The 17,012-nt window shown below is 39.2% G+C and overlaps 1 protein-coding gene across 8 annotated transcripts in view; it reads right to left on the reverse strand.

Moving 5' to 3' along the window:
• FBXW11 (F-box and WD repeat domain containing 11) overlaps positions 1–17,012 on the reverse strand; it is a 121,705-nt gene that overhangs the window by 29,684 nt on the left and 75,009 nt on the right. For all 8 annotated transcript variants that reach the window (XR_006283124.1, XR_006283123.1, XM_038412877.2 and 5 more), the window contains 2 exons: positions 9,377–9,563; positions 5,346–5,436 (listed from right to left, as the gene is read on the reverse strand). Coding sequence is in view for 6 of the 8 variants with exons in the window: in XM_038412877.2 (XP_038268805.1) it covers positions 5,346–5,436; positions 9,377–9,563 (278 nt within the window). In the remaining 2 variants the exon portion in view is untranslated. The remainder of the gene's footprint in view (positions 1–5,345; positions 5,437–9,376; positions 9,564–17,012) is intronic.

The following is a 17,012-nucleotide window of genomic DNA, read 5'->3' on the forward strand; positions in this document are numbered from 1 at the left end:
CAAGTGTGAGAGTTACTGCAATGATATATGCATCAATAATAAACAGAACAGCTGACAGTACACAACTATCCAACGAAGATTAACATCACTATTTAATAAGTGATTCTGTGATACCATGAAAATATAAAGTTAGAAATATACTGAACTAGATACTTACGTGGCCACCTTGCTGTTGTCTGAGCACATCCTATGTGCCTAAAAACACACTCAAGCATCCCCCTATTTGTCAACAGTTTCATTTAAGGAAACTTAACTACCCTTTAAAAAACCTGCCACTAACAATAAGCTCTCAAAAGGAATATAACTTGGATGTATACAGCTGGCCAGATTTCTCAACAAATTTTCAATCATCTCACTCCAATACTGTAAATGTTACTACAAAAATGTATTTCCTTTGAAATTACGCAGTAGAGCTTTGGCAAAAAAACAGTAAAGATCTTTCCCCACCTAACCTTAGTAAAGACTCCACTGAAGAGCCTCTTTCCTCTTCATGTTTTGCCTCTTATGTCCAAGATTTTAAAAACTAGCTTGTATTTTTAAAAATATGAACTCCCTTAACTTTTGGAAGAATACATGGAGTCTATTTGATGGCCTGGCCACGTTCTTCCCTAAATTCTTTGGGGGAAAATCTCATTTGATAGTCTCATCATAATTAAGTAGACTAGTTTCCACAGAAGCAAGATGAAGGACCTTCCCATGTATTTCAGGATATGAAGAACATGTACAAATAATCTTCTTGACAGATCATGAGGAATAGATTATATTTGTGCTAATTCTAAAGGGATAAATTGGTCCAGCTTCATAGATCATATGGAAGAGGGGATTTGGTGTTGTGGTATCAAAACTATAAAACTTACCCTACTATTTGGCAATTTGCCTATTATTGTAGTCCATTTAAAACAGTTTATCTGCACCACAATATTTGTGGACTGTTTCCAAGTACAGGGTTAACTGGACCAACTCAGATGATCTCCACACAAACAAATGTTTTTTCCTGTGGAAAGGTAGGGATCACAATGTTTAAAAAGGATGATATTATAGATATCAGGTAGATATTATAGAACAAGGTTTGAAGTAAGAGAGCAACACTGCTTTTAAAAATCAGCAAGGATAGAAAATCCTTCGGACCCTGAATGGCCCCTAAGATGAAGTCTGGTTTTTTTACAGCAGTTTTCTGCATGATCTTTTGAAGAATTCAAGAATGGAGGTGATGAAATTAAATCAGGCCCTGCCCCTCTAACTCCTCCCTTTCGCTAGCAATACCTAAAGAAAAGGGGTCCAAGTGCTGTAGCTGGCTTTTTCTGTTGCAGACTTTCCGATTGAAGGACTGTGTGAACAACTTGTTCTGAGAGTCCACAGGGAGAAAGCCCTTTACTAATCATATCTTACAGAGACATTTATTGGAAGAATTAGAAATGATGGGACCTTAAAAAAGAGAAAAAATTATCCGACCCTTACTACTAGCTCAAGAAATTCAGGGTACTAAAAGCATCGACCCTAATCCAGGATGGAAACATCTGGAACATGGGAACATTTCCCAGGGCTCAGATTGAAAAGAAACATTTGAGCATTGAGAACAAGTTCCAAGTTGCACAACTCCTCAACCCATCTTCATTCTCCCCTCCAAATCAGCAACTTTGCAGGACCAAGACTAGGAAAATTTTGCTGGTATAAGCTGAATGTTTGGGATTCTGGAATTGAGAGTTTGCTTTACAAGGGAGACTTCATATATTTAGAAGTCTGGACAAAGGCATGTCTGTTTCCTGAATATGGACAAGAATTCCAGAGTGAGAGCCTGTAACTGAAAGACCTGGCTCCCTTTGAGTAGTTAGCTTAAGTTTCCTGGACAAATAAAGATGGCATGTTAAGTAAGAGTGAAAAGAAAAGGAGTACTTGTGGCACCTTAGAGACTAACAAATTTATTAGAGCATAAGCTTTCGTGAGCTACGGCTCACTTCATCGGATGCATCCGATGAAGTGAGCTGTAGCTCACGAAAGCTTATGCTCTAATAAATTTGTTAGTCTCTAAGGTGCCACAAGTAGTCCTTTTCTTTTTGCGAATACAGACTAACACGGCTGCTACTCTGAAACCTGTAAGTAAGAGTGAGCATCTGATGTGGCCAACACTCATGTGGGGCTTGGTGGATGGTAGTCATCCCCTTGAATTCACCTGATGTCGCTGACAGCCAGTAAAGAGTACAGACTAGTGTTTTATAAATTTACAGATCTTAAGGTCAGAAAGGACAGTTATGACCATCTAGTCCAGCGGTCCCCAACCTTTCTGTGGCCGAGAGCACATTCATGCCTTCAGAAGAGTGTGGGGGGCAGTGACGCTTGTCAGCAGTATTTCGGTGGTGACGCTTCTCCTCCAGAAGCGCTCCTCAGCGGCAACTTCTGTAAGGTAATACTCCAAATTCAGTGTATAAACGTAAGCACCTGTTGCCAACTATAGAAATACCACCTTCAAAGCCAGATTCTCCTCCATTTCTCTGCCCACTGACATACCAGCTACACCAACAGTTGCCCAATTACCATACACATATGCCCCCCAACACAATGTACCACACCCAACCAACTACTCAGTATAGTTAAGAGACTACAGGAGAGAAACATTACATACCACATATCACTTTCACCAATACTTATTCCAACAGAAGCCTCAGTCACAGACAGCCACCTTATCCCTGTACATTTTACAAGTACTACACAGATTCCAGAGGAACCTCATTTAATGAAAGATGTGACAGGCCAGGACCAGATGTATTTTGAATGGCAGTTATGGGAGAAGAGTTACAGTTCAATAGAAAACTTTGAGTCTACATTTCCAGATTTTGAAACACCTGGCATCTTTGCTTGTTGTGTTGGGGGGTTTTTTTGTTCTGAAGATATAAACTCTCAAAAATATCCATGAAAAAAAATAAAAAATTAAGTACAGTGGGTCTATTAAGGTGGGTTTTTAAGATATTGTTTTGAATTTACAATCTTAAGTTTAATTTTCTCAAAAACTTGTTACAAGAAAATGTCTCCATCAGACTTAGAGATTTCACTGGTATCTCCCCCTCACTTTGTAAGATCACTTAAAACATGGAAGGTTGGATTTTTTTTTTATTATTTTTTTTTTTTTAAATCAGATGTCAGGGGAGGTTTTGGCTTTTTTTTTTTTTTTTTTTGGCTTTTATGGCTGTTCATTTCCTTTCAGTTAGGGTAATCAATTTCAAAAGTTTCATATCTCTAACTCTGGCAAGTAACAAAGATGCACAAAGGATGCAAGTAATAAAGAGAAGGCTAGGAGGATCTGACAAGTCATCTTGCCACAAGTATTTTAAGGTGTATGGCCTGAGATCCCTTGCTGCACATCCTGCATGTAATGCTCCAGAACACTTCCACTATCAAAGGCATTCCGACAAAAATGCCCCATTTATAGTTGTCACTAGGATCAACATAGGAAGAATCAATGTCAAAAACTCGAATATAAAGTAGTCTAATTACTATATCATTTAAGGACAGCCTCAAGCACTTTGTATTTTCACACTGCTTTTGTTGTTTTTTCTTTACTGGGGGGTGGGGGGTGAGCGCGCACAGGCTGTAAAGTGTTTTCCTCCTTATCTGGTGGCTGCAATGGGGTCATCAGAGAGACCTATTCAAAAAGGTTCCTTCCTTTGAAGATACCAATCTTTTTTGAGGAACTCTTTTCCCTTCCTCCTTGGAAGGGTACTCAACAAACAGCCCACTTTCAAATGTGATCTCAGTGTTTACCTCTATCAATACCCCCAATACATTTCAGGGTGTTTTATTGCTTAGAGTACTGGCATAAGATCTACCCTCACTTCTTCCAACTAAGAATCTGTATATCAGCCCAAATCTTAAGATGGCTCCACTTGAATAATCACTTACAGAATTTTTAGGCCCAAATCCTGCTATTTTTCCTACTTACTTGAATAGGAACAGGATGGATCTGGCTCTTACTACTGGAGAAGGGGGCTCCAGCAAGAAATAAAACTGAAGCAATGGAGGGAAGCCTGCTGCCTAAGCCAGGTCCAATCACAGCAAAGCAAGGGTTAACCAATACCAGAAGGATCTTATTTCAGGAAATCAACTTCAACCATGCTGAAAGAACTTGTATGCAGAAAAGAAAAGGATAAAACAAGCTATCTTACTACACAAGTATGTAAAGGTGTATGGTGCACAACCAACAAGTACTAATATCATGGCTCTTTTTGTTTTGCTTAGGCTTTATTTTATGTTCAGATTTATACTTGAAAAAAAATCATTTGAATTGTTAACAGTAGCTTATTAAAATATATATTTGAAAATGAGGGTTACAGTTGATTTGTGGGGCAGCTAAATTTTACAGTCAGGTTGGAGTTTTGAGTAATTTTTTTCATGAAGTGCCAGTCACACAACGTCACATTTGCCATAACAGAATGATTCCATTAGTTCACATCTGCCTTAACCAACAAACACATGTTTCTTCACTAATGAATTTTGGACCAATAACTTTTATGTCCATCACCTGGCTGAAATAAATGCATAACAGTTTTTGGTCTAAGTAACACATTTTTATGGCAGATACATAGCTAACTGGATAAGACTAAGCTTTTCTTCTAGTATGTGAACACCAAGATGACCTTAATCTGTCAAAACATATGCTGAAAAGTAAATGAGCCATAACTTTGAAGCTCTTTTACAAGGTAAGCAAAATATCACATATTGTCAAACAAAAGAAAGTCATTTCTGCCTCATCTTTATGCCTAAAACGCACTTTGTTATAACCATATTGTAGACTCTTACTACAGTCACTCAAGAAAGACGACAAAATTCTGCACTCCTTGTAAGAAAAGCTATATTTGTTATCTTGAGTCTCTTAAAATTAAGGGCGGAAATGAAAATATTAAATAGATCTTGGTATTTGAATGTTTAATATTAGAAGTTTAAATCTGGACTTTTAAAAAAGTTAGGATAATAAATTATATAGAAAATCTGGTTTTACAGTATGCATGTGATTGTCTGGGGGTGAATGAGACTATTAAATATTATAATTCCATTAAGTCAGACTTCACAATTCATTTCTGAAAAGTCCCAAAATCTTTCAGAAAAAGAAACATGCTTCTAATGTTGACATTAACAAGTTACCTTAATATTGTATTTACTCTATCCAATAAATTACTGCACGTTTACCGCATTTTCCTGGCAAATGAGAATTAGTACTAGAAATAGTGTAATCAATAACAAAATACATTTAAAAACCATACTGTTCAGGAATATATATCAGAGTAAAACTATCAGGAAAATGTACTAGCTTGAAAAAGTTATTTGCATTGAAAAAGTTGTGTTAGAAAACATACCTCTATATCCTGTATTATCTTCGGGTATAATGACCTGTAAAATGAATTTGGAGGGCCATCTGTGGGTCTGTTTTTAAACAGGTACTGATCCCTAACAAAGAACAAAAAAAAAAAAAATGTTATATTTTCCAGTATGACATGTTAAACCAAAAATCCCTGCACGATGGATAACTCTGCACTAAGCTACAACTTGGCATATACGTTCTCAAACAATACTTTTGATACCTTAAAGTCACTTAACCCACGCAAAAGACAATGTCTAAAGGGCTATATACCTCAATAACAGCTGTATTTTAACATATTTGAGGTTCAAAAAAGGAAATCATTTTCTTTCATTGTGTTCAGTAAATAGGGATTTGCTATTTTGACAGGCTTTTTTAGATCCCTGGGTTTCCCACCTTTGCCAGGTCTTGAGTCAGAGTCAGCAGTTTCACAGTCATGCTATTATGGAGCGCATTAAAGCAAGATGCTAGAGAGGAACACACTGAGGGACCTCCCCCTCTAGTTTCAGAGACTTGCAAAAGATGGGAAAATCCAGTTTTCCCAAATCTGGAACAAAGTATTACCAAGAAAGAAATGTTTCAGAAAAGGAGTACTTGTGGCACCTTAGAGACTAAAATTTATTTGAGCAAAAGCTTTCGTGAGCTGCAGTTCACTTCATCGGATGAAATGCAGTGGAAAATACAGTGGGGAGATTTTATATATACAGAGAACATGAAACAATGGGTGTTACCATACATACTGTAATGAGAGTGATCAGGTAAGGTGAGCTATTACCAGCAGGAGAGGGAAAAACCTTTTGTAGTGATAATCAAGGTGGGCCATTTCCAGCAGTTGACAAGAACGTGTGAGGAACAATGGGGAAATAGTTTTACTTTGTGTAATGACACATCCACTCCCAATCTTTATTCAAGCCTAAATTAACGGTGTCCAGTTTGCAAATTAATTCCAATTCAGCAGTCTCTTGTTGGAGTCTGTTTTTGAAGTTTTTTTGTTGAAGAATTGCCACTTTTAGGTCTGTAATCGAGTGACCAGAGAGATTGACGTGTTCTCCGACTGGTTTTTGAACGTTATAATTCTTGACATCTGATTTGCATCCATTTATTCTTTTACATAGAGACTGTCCGGTTTGGCCAATGTACATGGCAGAGGGGCACTGCTGGCACATGATGGCATATATCACATTGGTAGATGCGCAGGTGAACGAGCCTCTGATAGTGTGGCTGATGTGGTTAGGTCCTATGATGGTGTCCCTTCAATAGGTATGTGGACACAGTTGGCAACGGGCTTTATTGCAAAGATAGGTTCCTGGGTTAGTGTTTTTGTTGTGTGTGGTTACTGGTGAGTTTTGCTTCAGGTTGGGGGGCTGTCTGTAAGCAAGGACTGGCCTGTCTCCCAAGACCTGTGAGAGTGATGTGTCATCCTTCAGGATAGGTTGTAGATCCTTGATGCACTGGAGAGGTTTTAGTTGGGGCTGAAGGTGATGGCTAGTGGCGTTCTCTTATTTTCTTAGTTGGGCCTATCTTGTAGTAGGTGACTTCTGGGTACTCTTCTGGCTCTGTCAATTGTTTCTTCACTTCAGCAGGTGGGTAATGTAATTTTAATAATGCTTGATAGAGATCTTGTAGGTGTTTGTCTCTGGCTGAGGGATTGGAGCAAATGCGGTTGTATCTAAGAGCCAGGCTGTAGACAATGAATCATGTGGTATGTCCTGGATGGAAGCTGGAGGCATGTAGGTAAGTACAGCGGTCAGTAGGTTTCTAGTATAGGGTGGTGTTTACTGTGCTAATAAGCGATGGTCATATAGTGTCCAGGAAATGGACCACTTGTGTGGATTGGTCTAGGTTTAGATTGATGGTGGGATGGAAATTCTTGAAATCCTGGTGGAATTCCTCAAGGGCTTCTTTTCCATGGGTCCAGATGATGAAGATGTCATCAATGTAGCACAAGTAGAGTAGGGGCATTAGGAGACGAGAGCTGAGGAAGCGTTATTCTAAGTCAGCCATAAAAATGTTGGCATACTATGGGGCCATGTGGGTACCCATAGCAATGCCGCTGATTTGAAGGTATACATTGTCCCCAAATGTCAAATAGTTATGGGTGAGGACAAAGTCACGAAGTTCAGCCACCAGGTTTGCCGTTACATTATCAGGGATACTGTTCCTGATGGCTTGTAGTCCATCTTTGTGTGGAATGTTGGTATAGAGGGCTTCTACATCCATAGTGGCTACAATGGTGTTTTCAGGAATATCACAGATGGATTGTAGTTTCCTCAGGAAGTCAGTGGTGTCTCGAAGATTGCTAGGAGTGCTGGTAGCGTAGGGCCTGAGGAGGGAGTCTACATAGCCAGACAATCCTGCTGTCAGGGTGCCAATGCCTGAGATGATGGGGCGTCCAGGATTCCCAGGTTTATGGATCTTGGGTAGCAGATAGAATACCCCAGGTCGGGGTTCCAGGGGTGTGTCTGTGCGGATTTGTTCTTGTGCTTTTTCAGGGAGTTTCTTGAGCAGATGGTGTAGTTTCTTTTGGTAACCCTCAGTGGGATCAGAGGGTAATGGCTTGTAGAATGTGGTGTTGGAGAGCTGCCTAGCAGCCTCTTGTTCATATTCCGACCTATTCATCATGACAACAGCACCTCCTTTGTCAGCCTTTTTGATTATGATGTCAGAGTTGTTTCTGAGGCTGTGGATGGCATTGTGTTCTGCACGGCTGAGGTTATGGGGCAAGTGATGCTGCTCTTCCACGATTTCAGCCCGTGCATGTCGGCAGAAGCACTCTATGTAGAAGTCCAGTCTGTTGTTTCGACCACATTCTACAAGCCATTACACAACAAACACACTAACCCAGGAACTTATCCTTGCAACAAAGCCCGTTGCCAACTGTGTCCACATACCTATTGAAGGGACACCATCATAGGACCTAACCACATCAGCCACACTATCAGAGGCTCGTTCACCTGCACATCTACCCGTGTGATATATGCCGCAATGCCCCTCTGCCACGTACCAGATAGTCTCTACGTAAAAGGATAAATGGACACAAATCAGACGTCAAGAATTATAACATTCAAAAACCAGTTGGAGAACACTTCAATCTCTCTGGTCACTCGATCACAGACCTAAGAGTGGCTATCCTTCAACAAAAAAACTTCAAAAACAGACTCCAACGAGAGACTGCTGAATTGGAATTAATTTGCAAACTGGATACAATTAACTTAGGCTTGAATAAAGACAGGGAGTGGATGTGTCATTACAAAGTAAAACTATTTCCCCATGTTTATTTTCCCCCTCCACCGCCCACTGTTCCTCACACGTTCATGTCAACTGCTGGAAATGGCCCACCTTGATTATCACTACAAAAGGTTTTTCCCTCTCCTGCTGGTAACAGCTCACCTTTCCTGATCACTCATTACAATCTGTGTGGTAACACCCATTGTTTCATGTTCTCTGTGTATATAAAATCTCCCCACTGTGTTTTCCACTGCATGCATCCAATGAAGCGAGCTGTAGCTCAAATAAATTTGTTCGTCTCTAAGGTGCCACAAGTACTCCTTTTCTTTTTTCAAGAAAGAAATGAAATTTTGAATTCTAATTAGACATTTTGCAAAAGTTTAAGTGGCAATATTTAACTTGACAAAGTACCTAACAAGCATATTGAGTAGCTTTCTGTACTCAGTGTTGCACGTTACAGTTCAGAGGTAATATGGATTAATATGCAAAAAACTGCTACAGTGAAACTTTGCAGAGTAAAATTTACCATAAGAACTCAAAAAGTGAAAAGCAATAGGGTTGGTAGGGAAATGGAGCAAGGTATCTGATGAAAAAGGGAGCAAATTAAATAAGTACAGATTTTTAATATAATTTATGACCCCCTCCCTTCCTAACCACCCCTCACCCTACACTTTTCCATAGATTTCAGAGGACCAACAATACCATAAGTTTACCTTTTGGCAGAACACTGGATTAGGGACACTTGTTACGAATAGCCTACAAAGCTTGGTGAATTAGTTTACATATTGTAGTGGTACTTACCAACCCCTTCTTTCAGAGAGCCCTTTCCACAGTGGATCAGTGCGCACCATTCTCTCAATCAATTTTTTCCATAGCATTCCCTCAGAGATGACTCTCTGCCATTCCTTACACACCAGCTCCGCTGCACAGAGTGATCTGGCATCAAGATAAGAAAGGATATTTTCTGCTATGTGATCTAAGCCTTGCTCTACAAAAAAAAGAATCAAAATGTCAGTCTTGACAGTAAACCACTAAATGATCTCAGCTTGTGTGTACACTCAGGAAAAAGATAACGTGGTTCTACTTAAGGCACTAGAGCAGTACTAACACAAATATTTGTTTTATAAAAAGGCTTAGTTCTGTATCATTATGGATAAATTACCTAACATTGCACAAGAAAATAAAGTGGCATTATGATCTAACAAATCAAACTTGAAAATGAAGTACTAATAACCTGAGAAAAACACTCCAACTGCACTGAAAATGAAGCTTAGGAGTTAGATAAGAAAATACAACTACTAGTAAGGAAGCACTGAATTCAAATTGGCACAAGAAGCAACATTTTGAACAAGTTAATAATTCTTTATCCTCTATTTCTAACATCTTTTGCATAGCAGAATTCCACTGTATGAAAGCTGGGCTATGTGAGTAAACCAGGATTCAGCACGATGCATTAATAGCACAACAATTATTCTGCAGCTCCTGGACTTCAAATCATGGACCTTTTCTGCTCCATGTTAATTCCACCACAGATGTGGGGCAGGAATGCTGAACTCTTTTTCAGAATATTATAGTTTACTAAATGACAAACACAAATGAAACATTTTATATTTCTCTTCCCTTACCATTCTTCCTTTTTATGATTAACTCCTACCCTGGCAATGTAGAGTAAGTGAACACAGTATCTGATCAGATTCCTCTTGAGCAAATGCAGACATATCCTTGTGAGATGGTCAGGAGAAGTATTGGAAAGGATGCTGTAGAGCAGCATTTCTCAACTGTGGCCACCGCGGCCACCAGGGGTTTTTCTTGCGGCTACAGCCTCCTGGGCAATGATTAGGGAGGAGTGGAGAGTGGCAAAGCATTCACCCCTTCCCAGGGGCCACTACTAGGCCCTGCTTGCCTCTGGAGCCACAAACACCAGAGAAGCAGACAGCCAGTGTGACTCAGGCTTCTGGCTTCAGCCCTGAAGCGTTGGGCAGCAGGATCTGGCCATGGGGCTTTGGGTTCCAGCAGCAGAGCTTCAGGCTCCATCCCCCAGTCATGGGGCTTTGGGCTCCGGCCCCAGGCTCAAACCCCCATCACCCATGGCCTCCACTGGCCTCCCCAGCCCTCTATTGCCCCTGGCCCCAGCTGCCTCACTACCCCCCTCTCTATTCAGAGCTTAATTTATCCCCTGGCTTGCCAGGGCTGAGTAAGTCTGCTGTGAAAAGCGATATTAAACATACAAATATCAGTTTTCACAGGAGCAGACTTGCTAGCTAGCAAGTCTAAAAAGAAAACAGCAACCAAAAAAACAAAAACAAAACAAAAAAGAGAAGACTCTGCAAAGCACCTTATTTTGTTTCTATTCTGTTTAGGTCCATAAAGAATAGAGACATCTGTACATTTTTATTATTGAGTCTGAAAAAAACCGTACATAAATTACAATGATTTGGACATATGCATATTTATTTGTTTTTCCGAAAGTAAAATAAATATTTTAGGAAAAATTGTCAAAGCAGCCACCAGAAAGTTGGTGGCTGCACTCTAAGGCCACCAAAAAATTTCTTGTTCGAACCCCTTGTGAGAACAGGGGTTCTCACAAGAGTTCTCTCCTTGTGAGAACACTTTCTAATGTCAAGGTTAAACACATCTCTTCCATTAAGACGTTACCACAACCTGAGAACATGCTGCATGACTACTCCTGAACTTGCTTCAGAAGCTAAGGAGGCTGGACTTGACCTCTGTCTGTCCCTTCCAGCCCTACATTTCTGTGATTCTATAATTTATATAGAAGAATTTGGATAAACCTAATTTGACTTGATAGCTGCAAAATCTGCATCATCATCTTTAGAAAGGGCTTTGTTATTGATTCTGGATTGCATGGATATCATTTAAAACTGCTCAATAGCCATTTCTTCTGCCATTTCCTCTCTTCCCTTTGCCATTCATTAATTTCCACAAAGCTTGCCTAATTAATATGCAGTTCAGTGAAGGACTCTATAAAAACATTCTTAAATAGATCTCTTCTTAAATTAATACTATTTTCTTTGCTCTTCAGCATTGCAAAGTTTAAACTAGGCCATCAAGAGGTACAGTAGCAAGTGAAAGAAATTGTCACCCAGAAGCTTTTACACTTGGCAAAGAAATCCTTGACATATACGATCTGCTACAATTTGACATTCTATCTGCTAAATCTAAGGTATCTATATTGGAATTCTCTGATTAGTGAATTTTTAATATGGCAGAAATCCAGGCTCTTTGAAATGAGTAATGGACCTAATAGTGATTTCCCAGTGGACGAGTCATCGACCTCTCTTAGGAGGCCTTTTCACCAACCCACCAATGATGCTTAAGTGTACATAGTCTTCTGAAAGTAGGATCCTAATTCTTTTAAAGGCTAATCTGAAAATATATCCCTGACCTGCTATCTAAATTGTTTCTACCTTTGTTCAACTGTAAATGAGCTCAATTTGCTTACTAGCTAGTACTCTTGATAGAAATTAATATCTAGAGTAAAGATAAGATGCATAAGGGAATGCCTGCAGCACCCCATATAAATAATCAAATACACTGATGTATTGGAAAAGCATTGGGTACATCTCCACTGACTTCAATGGAGTTGTATGTATCACTGACATTACCCAAAACACCTAAAAGTTTAACATTGTAGTCCAGTTGTTGAATAAAGATTACCTTATCTGATGGGTTCTGTTATGAGGGAACATAGTATAGAACAATGACCTGTATCTGCCTAAGTAGGTGAGCTATATTCTGGACATGTGTGTTTGAACTTTGGTAAGAGATCTACAAGGTGTGTCCAAGCAAACAATAGTCTAAAAATGCAGCCACTGCAATATGCCTCTTCCAGTAATCAGAGCTTTCAAGCTAGAAATTAATGTTCTCAGAATATAATTACATCTGCTGCAGAGTGCATGACAGCAGCAAGTGTAATTAGAAAACAATGACCACCTGGAAGAATGTCTTCTCTCAATTGCTAAATAAATGCATTAACTTCCTTGGTCAAGCCAATATTTGAATAAATGATCTGGAAACTTGGAACTCTAGGGAACAGACTGAGAAATACAGAGCTAAACATATTTTCTTGATACGACTTCTGGCATCTCTTGCAGCCAAAGAAGGGAGCTCTGCCAATGGGCTCTCATTTGGTATAACTTTGCTTTACTTGTGAGTCTCTTGACTCCATTGTCACAAAAATGGCATTGCTAAAGTCTCTCTTTGGCCCGGGAAGTTTAGGTTTGTCAGAATTTAATGGTAAAGGATATGATTTAGTCATGGATTCTGTGACTTTAATGGACCTCAGTGAATTCTTTGGCTTCATCCCCCGCCGGATTGGCTGCAGCCGGGGCTGGAGCTCCCCTCTCCCCAGCAGCTGTGGGCTGACGCCAGAGCTGTATTGTGTGTACTCCCCCTTGGGCCTGGGCCCAGCGCTGTTCTTCCCCTCTTCCCCAATTGCCAGAGCTGTCCCCCCAAGCAGCCAGGGCTGGAGTTGGAGCTATCCTCCCCCCAGCAGCAGCAGGAACTGTCAGTCATGTGTAATTTTCTCCCCCCATCCCCTACCCCAGTGCTTGGGCTCTTGGTCAGGGCTGCCCCGATAGTTATTTTTTAGTAAAAGTCAAGGAGAGGTCGACGGCTTCCATTAACTTTTGTTTATTGCCTGTAACCTGTCCATGACTTTTACTAAAAATAACTGACAAAATCATAACCTTGCTAATGAAGTACCATTTTTGCCATCAGGAGCACTGGCGCAAGCTTATGAATTATCTCTGAAGAGATGATGCTGGAGTAGTATCTGTTCTCTCTCTATAGTTAGAGGTATTTAAATTGTAATATTATGCTGCCTTTATAAAGCCAAGATAAAGAGTGATACCCAGCTCTGGGATTTATGATACAGTAGTTAAGGCAAAATAATTCTCTGGTGACATTCTGTGGATAGTTACCTGTATCCTTGGAGAGAGGATGCTAAGGTTTCTCAACTGGTTCTCAAACTATCAAATTCCTCAACATTGCATTTATTTTTGGTCCAATTAATCTTACCAAAACATTTGAGTTTAACTTAGTCTTAAGAACATGGACTGCTTTTGTGTTTGGTCTAGCTGTAGAGATTTCTTATAAATATTGCTACTAGTGTAAATCATTCAATATTTGCTTTCTGATGACAGGCTCAAGACAATGAACCATGAGCCATTATAATTGTCTTGTATTTAAAAACATCATTCAAATGAATGGAGTAGGATAACTAATTCTGATTTGCCTCTTCTTAATTTACAAAGGGCTTGCCTACACTACCCCTTAAGTCGATGTAACTTTATTGCTCGGGGGAGGAGGTGTCAGCCACTAGGTCAGTAACCCTGTCAAAGAAGGCAATTAGGTTGATTTGGCATGGATGTCAAGAAGAAATCCATGCTGGCTATTCCTTATAACCCTATTAACCTCTAGGCGCTTATAAACTGATTGTTTAATAATTTGTTCCAGTATCTTTCCAGGTATTGAAGTTAGGTTGACCAGTATGTAATTCCCTCGTTCATCTTTGTTCTCCTTTAAAATAGGTACTATGTTTGCCCTGCATAAAATAATAGCTAACACTTCCGAGATCGCTTCAGCTAGTTCCTTAAGTGCTTTGCTGACTTGAATACATGCAACTTATCTATATATTCTTTAACCTTGTCTTTAGCTATTTTGGTTTTAAATTTTTCCCCCGGTTGTTAATATTAATTGTGTTGAGTGTGTGGTAACCTTTTAAGTGAAGACTGATGCAAGAGAGGCATTAAACATCTTAGCCATCTTCATGTCATCAGTTATTAGCTCTCCTTCCCTGCTAAGTAGAGGACCTATACTTGCCTTCATCTTTCTCTTGCTCCTTATGTATTTAAAGAACCTTTTATGTCCCTTGCTAGGTGTAACTCATTTTGTGCTGTAGCCTGATTTTGTCACTATATGTTTGTGCTATTCTTTGTACTCCTCCTCAGCAATTCATCCATCTTTCAACTTTTTGTAGGATTCCTTTTTGATTTTCAGATCATTAAAGAATTCCTGATGCAACCATACTGGCCTTTTACTATTCGTCCTATCTTTCCTATATCACCAAGTTCAAACAAGCACGCCTTTTTCAGTAGGAGGTTCCCAACTTTCGTTGCCTCCAAAATGGCAATTCCCTTTCTGATTATGGATCTTCACTCATCAATTATCAGGACTGCACCAATATCACCAGCTATGTCAGCATATTTAAGCAGACATTTGAGGTGTTCTATATAATATAGCACAATCATTATGGTAAACTTGTTCTTCCAACCTGCACCTGTCCCACTAATTCTAATACATATTGCAATTCTAATTTTCTAAATCCTGCTTTTCTTTAGGACAATTTTGCCAAAAGACCATTCTCTCATTTGATTGTGCTCTTATTTCATTAACTTTTTGCGAAAATTCAATCATGAAGTGGTCATTTTAAAAAAGTTATTTTAAAATAACTGATTTGATATAGTGAAATCAAATGTAGTAATTTGTAGCAAACAGTAAGAACACCTTCACAGGCTAAAAATAAGGAAGGCAATAAAGCTGTACTGACTGGACCATTTTCAGATTTTGATGTTGTGGGAGGTGGAGGAGGAAAGGGGAAAATATACCCGTATCTTAGAAGGGAAACATTTAATATAGTTGTAATATATTTTTTTTGAGATTTCAGTAGAAAACTGCTAGTTAAACATCGCTGCTTAAATTGACTTTTTAACAAGCTCAGATCAATAGCCTTAAGAGTACTTATACAGAACAACTACATCTAGTGTCTAATAAATTAACGCAAGGTCATAGTCTCATTGCAGGATACTAACCATCCCCAACACACAGGACAAGCACATCAACATTAGACAAAGGAAAAATAAAATACTTTTTACATTAGCATTAATAACTCCCAAAGTGAATGGAGCGCTGGATATGGCGATTAATCCTTTTACCCCGATACCGTAACATAGGAATTACTGGGTAAACCACAAGGCTCCCAGGCTCCCATTCCACTGTATCGTTTTCATCTCAAAAGCCTCTATACAGCCCCTGCTCCAGGTTCCACCCACTGACCTCTCCAAACTACTTAGTTTTCTCTACCCCTGTAATTCCACAAAAATAGAGGGTAAAGGTGTTAACACACCTAACAGTGATGGTATTTAGATAAATGGTTATGTAAGCAATGAATCCACAGACAATTAAAAGGTGATATAGTTCTGTTTAGCTGATAATTTAGTTGTATCACACCCTGCGACAACATTAAATACAAAAACTTTGGGATTAACTGTGAAAACTGAAATCTACAGAACATTCTTTGTAATAGACCACAAAGTGCATACATAACCTAGTGTTCTGAAGGAACTAAACAAGTTATAATAATGCAAAAGCACATTAAATTGCTGGACCATCTAGCCTCTAGAAGTCATTTTTAAAATGAGTTAAATGAGTCTGGTGCCCACATAAGTAGTTTTTTACAGCATCAGCAGATCTAAAAATTCTGAATTTGTCAATCCCTACCTCCAAAACTCCAGTTATCTCCCAGTGTAAACTATAGAGATGTTATCTTTCCCTTCTAACATAAGGGTACTTTCTACCAACTGCAGCTTGCAAAAGAACAGAGGCACTGGAGCTGTCTGCAGACTCAGGAAAAAAAGAATGCATCAGTTAAACTAGGTTCACATTGGAAGGTTATCTTCACAACCACAAGAAATAAAACCTTTTTTTAAAATGAAAGCTTAGATGCTGCAAAAGTTGATGCCTGAGAAAGTTTCCTACTTGTCACTGACAAGTGGACTTTCCAAACCCAGGTTAGTGAAGTTTACCACAAAAGCTAAATGCTCCCTTTACCATTACAACCCTCATTCTCAATCACATAGCAATGGTACTGCACTCACCTATGAGAGCAATTACTAACAGGTGAATGAACAGAATATCATGTAAGGCTGTTAAACATGTGTAGGATGCATAGTCCAGGTGATGAATGATTACCAGGTAAGAACCAGAGATTGAAATAAGATACAGGGGACACTACTGGGTTAGTGGTAAAACAGGCACATATTTAAAATTACATTTTTGCCCTGCAGAACACCACTTATCTTGACTTTAATTCTTACAGTCGGGGGAATTTGTAACCAAATCTACATGCAAGCAGGAACAGATAAACATTCGATCAGGAGGGAAAAGGTTAAGAAAAAGATTAACTTATGTCAGTTAACCCAAAAAGGTAAAGGTTTACATAAGTTCCATTTGAACACTGCATTTTTCTTTTTGGGACGCAGGGGTGTTAGTAACTTTATGATTAACCTTAAACAAACATGCATAATTGAAGTTTATCCAGCAATTATTCAACCATATACCTGAAGAAAGGTGAGAGCAGACACACTGCAGACATTGATTTACTTTACATTTTTGAGCAACGCAATCAAGTGCCAGT

The sequence above is a fragment of the Dermochelys coriacea genome, chromosome 8, assembly GCF_009764565.3.
Source record: "Dermochelys coriacea isolate rDerCor1 chromosome 8, rDerCor1.pri.v4, whole genome shotgun sequence".
Taxonomy (NCBI): Eukaryota; Metazoa; Chordata; order Testudines; family Dermochelyidae; genus Dermochelys; species Dermochelys coriacea.